The 7,482-nt window shown below is 50.1% G+C and overlaps 1 protein-coding gene across 2 annotated transcripts; it reads right to left on the bottom strand.

The window, feature by feature from the left end:
• Positions 1-235: 235 nt before the first annotated feature.
• SIGMAR1 (sigma non-opioid intracellular receptor 1) lies at positions 236-6,152 on the bottom strand. Of its 2 annotated transcripts, none has more exons than XM_031447158.2 (4): positions 5,846-6,152; positions 5,495-5,695; positions 5,269-5,361; positions 236-522 (listed from the first exon to the last, which is right to left on the bottom strand). In XM_031447158.2, exons 1-4 carry the CDS (start codon positions 5,994-5,996, stop codon positions 401-403), a joined length of 567 nt encoding a protein of 188 aa, XP_031303018.1. In that variant the 5' UTR covers positions 5,997-6,152; the 3' UTR covers positions 236-400. The 2 variants fall into 2 exon arrangements, with proteins under 2 accessions (XP_031303018.1, XP_031303017.1); XM_031447157.2 differs by lacking the exon at positions 236-522 and adding an exon at positions 3,440-4,511 and having other exon boundaries at positions 5,846-6,138.
• Between the last annotated feature and the right edge of the window lie 1,330 nt (positions 6,153-7,482).

The raw sequence follows: 7,482 nt of genomic DNA, 5'->3' as shown, positions 1-7,482 counted from the left end.
ACAAACTTAGACCCCCATTCATCCAACACATACTAACTGAGTATCTACTTTATGTGAGGCACGTTGGAGACAGGAGTAAATAAAACAAAGCCCCCATTACAATGGCATAATTCCAGTGGGGAAAACATATAGTGTGTCACATGGCAGTAAGTAAAATAGAAAATAAATCTGGGTCAGGGAAATAGAAAGGGGATATATTAGTCACCTATTACTGCAACAAATGACTCTCAAATTTAGCAGCTTAAAATAGCAAGCATTTATTTTTTCACAATTCTGTGCATCAGGAATTCGAGAGTGGCTTAGCTGAGTGGTTCTGGCTGCCTCTCATGAGGCTGTAGTAAAACTGTTGGCCAGGGCTGCAGTCATCTGAAGGTCTGAAGGATTGGAGGATCCGCTTCACTCAGGTCGCCGTTGGCAGGAGGCTGTCCTCCCCAGGTGGGTCTCCATAGGAGAGGACCTCACGCTTGAGTGTCCTCCCAACATCGCAGTTGGTTCCCCCCAGAAAGATGGATTCAAGAGAGACTAAGAGGGAGCAAAGTTTTTTATGGCCTAGTTTTAGAAGTCGCACCCAGTCACTTTGGCCATATATTATTTGTTAAAAGTACATAACTAAGTCCAGCCTACATTCAAGGGGAAGGGAATTAGGCTTCATCTCTTAAAGAGTATCAAAAATTGTATGGAGGTATTTGAAAACCACCACAGAAGGGCTGCTATTACCCAGATGTTAAGGGAAGGACTCACTGAGCAGGACTTGAAGGAGGGAGGAGCCATGGGGATACCTAGGGAAGAGCACTGCAGCCAGAAGAGCAGGTGCAAATATCCTGAGGTGGAAGTTTGCTTGATGTATCAGAAGAAAAGCATGGAGGCCACTAGATTAGAACACAGTGGCCAAGGTGAATGGTTGCATGTTTGGTCAGAGGTTACATGGACCTTGGAGTAGGTTCATGGAGGCAGTGAAAGGACTGAATGTGGTGGGAAGCCATTGGAAATGTCTGAGCAGGGAGTGAAAGTCTGACTCTTGCTGTTGTGTGGCAAACCTTCTGCACGGGATGCAAGCATGAGGCTCAATTAGGAGGCCATTGCAATAACGAAGGAAAAAGACAATGATGGCTTGGACCAGGGTGGTAGCAGCGGAGGTGACAAGAAATGGTTAGATCCTGAATATGATTGAAGATAAATCTGACAGGATCCGTTGAAGTCTTGAATGCAGAACGTGAGAGAATGAGAGGTATCCAAGATGACTCCAGGGTTTTTGGCCCAGGCAGCTGGGTAAGTGGAGGTACCCTTAACTGAGACAGTAAAGACTGCAGGAGGTGCAAGACTGGGAGAGAAATCAGCTTGCATAGAACATTTAAAGTTTGAGATGGCAATTAGATGACAGGGTGGAAGTGTCAAGTGGAGATGAAAGCAGTCAGATACCTATCTCTGGAGCTCAGAGGAGGTTTAGGCTGACACAAAAAATTAGGAGTCAAGACATAGATGGTCCTTCAGATCTAACCATGCTTTTGCAAATGGCAGGATTTCCTTCTTTTATAGCTGAATAATATTCCATTGTAGATATATACCACATTTTCTTTATCCATTCATTCTTGTTTTGGAGGCAATTAGGTTTATTTATTTACTTACTTTCAATGGAGGTACTGGGGATTGAACCCAGAACCTCGTGCATGCTAAGCATGTGCTCTATCACTTGAGCTATACCCTCCCTCCTATCCATTAATTTTTGAGGGCATTATGCTAAGTGAAATTATCAGATAAAGACAAATGCAATATGTTCTCACTTATATGTGGAATCTAAAAAAATATCAAACTCATAGGAACAGAGAACAGATTGGTGGTTGCCAGAGGCCAGGGAAAATGGGTGAAGGTGGTCAAAAGGTACAAACTTCCAATTATAAGATAAATAAGTTCTGAGGATGCGATGTACAGCATAGTGACTACAGTCAACAATACTATATTGTTTATTTGAAGTTGCTAAGAGAGATCTTGAAATTTCCCGACACAAGAAAAAAAGAATTTGTAACTATGGGAGGTGATGTTAACTAAATTTATTGTGGTGATCATTTCACAATACAGACATGTATCAAATCATTATGTTGTATACCTTAAACTAATAAAAGCTTATGTCAGGTAGATCTCAATAAAACTGGTATATAGACATACAGATGGCATTTAAAGTCATGATATGGCTGGGCTCATCTCAGAAGGTGCAGACCTGGGAAGTAAGAGGTTGAGGAGAAGCAAAGGGGGCAATGAAGGAAGAGTAATGTCCTGGATGCTAAGAGTTTTAGGAGTGATTAACTGTGTCAAATCAAAGTGAGAAGAAATAACCACTGGACTTGACAACAGAGATGGGGCAAAGCCTAGGAGTCTAGTCATGGGAAAGAGGGGGACGACAAAGGGAGCTGGGGCATCCCCAACAGATGTGGGCTGAGCCGAGGCAAGGCTGGGTTACAGGGTAGGAGAAATCTCGAGGCTTGACTTTGCAACCTGTGATCAATGGAGAGGCCCCAGCCAGGACCTGTCATGGCCAACATGGTGGTGCTGGTGGGATGCCAGGATGGCCATCTTGCCCGGGCCTCACCTTCACTGAGCCACAGATTTAGACTTTTAATGTTGCTTCCAAATGGTTGTACATGTAGTCTTTTGTATTTTTGTTCATTAGAATGTCAAAATTTCAGAATACACAATTTTTATAACCATGTTCCTTCCATTTTTAATATGCCAGAAGTCTTAAGATGTGAGAGGCCTGGGTTTTACTCAGCCTTGGAGCAGGGCCAGGAGGAGGGTGAAGAAAGTGCAGGGTCCCTGGGAGGGTATACCTCAGGGACATCTCTGGCCTCACCCTAGTCCCACTGGCCCCAACCACTTCAGACACCACTAGATAGTGTGCCTGCTTCCTACCCCTGGGAGCCTCCACAGAAGTGGTGGGGGGTGGGGGGGGTCCTGGAGAAGGTAGACTGGAGAGGGGAACTCCTGCTCTGGGTGGAGGTGGGAATGATACCCTGGAAACTCAGAAAAAGCAGATGGAGAATGATTATAACTTTCAGCTCAAAAGTGGCTGCACACTGCCACCTCGTGGTCATCCAGGGTAGGACTCCCAGGACTGCTTCCAGAACGGCACTGGCAGGGAGCAAGACTGAGACACACACACCACCCCACTCAGCTCTGAATCTCTTACATTATGGCATTCAAACCTGGAGAGAATCTTACTAAACATGCTGATCTCAAGGCCTCATCCCAGAAGAACTGATCTGTGGGGACTGGGCATAATCTGTAGAGTCAACAAGCCTGCTGGGTGATTTCTGGGAACACTAATGTATATATCGTAAAAAAAAAGAAATACTGTCATAAACTGAATCACATGGCAAGGGAGAGCCCTTCCTGAGGCCCCTAAGAATTAGAGGTTTTCCTGCTGCTCAGACACAAAAAGAAATGAAACTGTTCAACAGGTCTTTATTAACAGACAGAGAATGCAGCAAGGGCAGTGTCTGGAAGCTGTGATGGGTGTGTGTGTTTGTGCGCGCGCAGAAAAGGATTTCTCTAGGCCAGAGATGGCCCCCTGGACCTAGGCCCACCCCTCCAGGTCCTCTCCCCAGCAGTGGGCCCTGAGCTGAGGTCAGCCTCCCCATCATACCCTGGAGGGAGGTTTGACCTCAGCATTTTCCACATTCTTCTGGTTCTCCAGCTAACTGGGTTGCAGAGAGTGGGAGACAGGTCATGAGGGTACTTGCATAGCAGGGAACAGAATGGGGTAAGGCATATGGTGAGGACAGGGAGGTGAAGGGGAATGGTATCATAGCTGCAGGTAAAGGGAGCCTCCAAAGGCAGCTCCTCTTCTCCCTTATCCGCCCCCCCCGCCAGTTGCTGCTGGGTTGAAGGGTCAGACCCAGGCAGTTTGTAATCGCCACTCCCACCCCTAACTCCAGAGCCCTGACTAGGGGCAGAGCTCTGGAAAGGCCTGAGTTAGTGAGTCAAGCTTGTGGTATGTGTGGTCGAACATGACTGGCCTTCTTGGTATACGTGGGGCTCCCTCTCTGGATGGGTGTGAACACGTGATGCTGCTGTACACAACGGATTCAGTATCTGAATGTGTGTCCTGTATGTTCCCATGAGTCTCTGTGTCTGGTTGTATAAGCATGTATGTTCCTGCTTGGACACCAGGAACTCAGTATCTGCATGTTGTGGGTACGTCCCTGTTTTTTCACCTGGGCTCCAGCAAGTGGATGCATGCGGGCCTGCCCGCTCCTGTCCATCCACAGGTTCTCCTTCAGGCCTGGCTGGTCAGGGGTCCTGGCCGAAGAGGTAGGTGGTGAGTTCAAGTCGGAGGCCCCGGGCATAGACTCGAAGAGTATAGAAGAGGGTGAGGAAGTCCTGGGTGCTGAAGATTGTGTCAGCCAACGCAAAGGCCAGTGTAGAAGGGATGACACCCCGGCCGTACTCCACCATCCATGTGTTTGGACCCCATTCCACAGCCGTTGCCTCACCAGGCCCATGTATCACTGTCTCCCCTAGGGGGACAGGGAGCACCCAGATGAGGAGACTGGCCCTGCCCTTCCATTGCTGCCACCTCCCTGGCCTGTGGGTTGTCTAGGAGTAGGGAGTGGCCTGGTTGCCCATCTGGAGGGGTAAGAGGCTAAGATGGCCACTCTTATACTTCCCTCTGTGGCATCACCTGACTCATGTCCTCTCTTGAGAGAAGGCTCACCTGGCCCTGCACCATGGTATGGGGTTATGGAAGTCTGCATTCCCAAGCCTCAATCATGTCAAGTGGAAGTTTAGCTAAACTTGGGCTGGGCCTGTTAGATAGGGAATGGTGAATATAAGACTTGTTGGGCTTTCTGAGAAATACAGCTGTTCAGTTACAATGCTGCTATGCTTGTAACACTCAACCTCAAACTTACTCAGAAGTCTAAATGTTTCATTATATAAAAAAGGGAAGGCAACTCTCTGCCTTGTCTTTAGGGGCCTAAATGCATTTCTGATTGCCCAACTGTCTCAATACTGGATGAGTAAAATAGTGTCTTGGCAGATAAAAATCAGACATAGTTAACAGGAAGCTGTTATGTTTTGTTCCCTTTTGACAGAGGAAAGCAACAGGGGCCTTCAACTCTGCCTCAACCAACCACCTGTAGCTTATCAGGGGGGCAAAGGAACCAGGAGGAAGGCCCCTCAAAGCACCCCTTTTCCATGCCATGACTCTTTTCCCCAACCATAGGCACCCCAGAATGAAGAGACCCACCTCTCTGGCAGAGCCACCCTACCCACCTGGGTAGAAGACCTCACTCTTGGTAGTGCCCTCTCTCCACTGGTGGAAGGTGCCAGAGATGATGGTATCCGAGATCTCAGCCCAGTAGCGCCCTGAAAAATAATCAAATGAACACTGAATATCTGGGTATCCACACCATCCCACGGCTTGGCCAAACATCAGAAAGAAGGGCACGGGCCCTTGTACAGCCCCAGCCTCCCAGTCCAGCCCGCCGCCAGGACTGACCTGAGTGGCCGCCAGAGCCCAGGGCGGTGCCAAAGAGCAGCACGTACTCGGACAGAGAGGCGTGCAGAAGGCACATGGCGCCCATCCAGCCTCCCGCGTTCACGAACACCCACTGCAGCTCCTCGTCGGGCAGCACGTGGCCTGGGTGCAGCCGCCGCAGCTCCACGATCAGCCGAGAGAAGGCCAGTTCGTGGTCCAGCCCTGGCGGGGGCAGAGGAACAAAGTTAGGGCCAGCACCGGTCCCAAACTGGGGAACGGTGCCCCCGAAACCTCCAACTTGGCCCGGCCCTCCCCAGCCCCCTGACCTCCACCCGTTCACTCACCCGCCCGCCCGCTCACCAGCCGGCTTACCCGCGTACTGCCGCGCCAGCTGCGCGATCTCTTCGTGCTGGAAGATGAAGCTCTGAGTGCCCAGCCGGAGCCAGACCACCTGGGCCAGCACAGCCGCGGCCGCCAGGAGCAGCGCGGCCCACGCCCACCGCCGGCCCACGGCCCACTGCATCCCCGCGGGCGGGCTGGCACAGCGCAGCGCAGGAGAGAGCTGCGGCCTGAGCCTGTGACCCTCACTGCCTCGGAGTCTGCGGCTCGCGGTCCACTACACGTTCCCTCGCCACCGCCGTGGTACGGCTCGCCCTGGCCAATCGGAACTGCTAGGGCACCGGGGCGCCGCCTCTCGGGTTGAACCATTACCTCGCGGGGAGCGGGGAGCCGGGGACGCCGAGGGGCGGGGCGGCGCCGCGCGCGTGAGGCGAGGGGGCGGGGCCAAACCCTCCTGGCTCCCCGCATTGGGGCGTCCTCCAGGCAGAGTCTCTCCAAGCGCTGTCCTCCGTGGGGAAGAGGGGTGGCGGTGAGACTCGGAATGGACTGGCCCGCCTGGGCTCACTGGTGAAGCAGGAGGGCCCGGAAGCAGAGCCTTCCGGGACTTGTGATGGTTAAGGGCCCCCTTTTGTAGCGCAGAAAGTGGGAGGAGGCTCTTCAACTTGGGAACGTTAAGGAAGGCGTTTTGGAGGCAGTGACACCTGAGCATTGTATTTAAGGAGAGAGATGCGAAGAGCATTCTAGTGAGCCAATGAAACCTACTCCAAGAGCAAAGGCACAGAGGAGAGACACAGCGTGGGGTCTTCTGGGGGCGTACAATTCATTCGTTATTCTGAAGCACAAGATGTGAGAGGAGGACCTTGTAAGCCAACTAAAAGTTATCAGCCGGGGAGTGATAAAGGAAGAGAAGCAAAAGAGAAAAGAGGCAGCATAGTGCAGTGAGACTGGGTTACACTGAACTGACTGGGTTAAAAGCCTGGCTCCTGCCACCTACTAGTAGTGTGATCTTAGGTAAGTTAATTAAACTCTTTATGACTCAGTTTTCTCATCTGTAAAATGAAATAAGTTAGTATTTATAAAGCAATTAGTGTCTGGCACCTGGTGTCATATGTGTTAGTTATATAAGTAAAACATAAAGGGAAGAGCACAGGAAGAGTGTAGGCACACACATGAGAGTAATGGAATGAAGGATCAACACAGCCAAATATAACTGAGTGGTCTTATAAAATGATGGGAAATGGTCATTGGGTTTCCCAGTAGGGCATGTAGGAGATGATGCTATACACTCACAAATCCATTCCATTTATTCCTGGGCAGCCAGGTTACATGCCAGTCTACTCTGTAGTTAGATGAGTCCACGTGATTGTGTTCTGGCCAATGAAATATGGGCAGAAATGATGTTCACCACTTTCAGGGCTGGGTCCTAAAATCTGTGAAATCTTGACATTCTCTCTCCTCCCTTATCTATTATCACAGTTACACACAATTAAGTAGTTGGTGGAGAATTCTGAATGCTGCCTGGGACAGAGCTCCCCCGCTCCCTGACAATGGACTGTGGTGCTAAGTCACTGAATTTGGGGGTTGTTTGTTACAGCAACTAAGATTATTTACCCTGACTATTACAGGGCAAAAGATGTGTTACAGTGTACTGTGCAGGTTAAGAGTAAAGG

This window comes from Camelus dromedarius, chromosome 10 (genome assembly GCF_036321535.1).
Source record: "Camelus dromedarius isolate mCamDro1 chromosome 10, mCamDro1.pat, whole genome shotgun sequence".
NCBI classification, from domain to species: Eukaryota; Metazoa; Chordata; class Mammalia; order Artiodactyla; family Camelidae; genus Camelus; species Camelus dromedarius.
The sequence above is the reverse complement of the archived record's forward strand: the minus strand, read 5'-3'. Positions and strand labels throughout refer to the sequence as shown.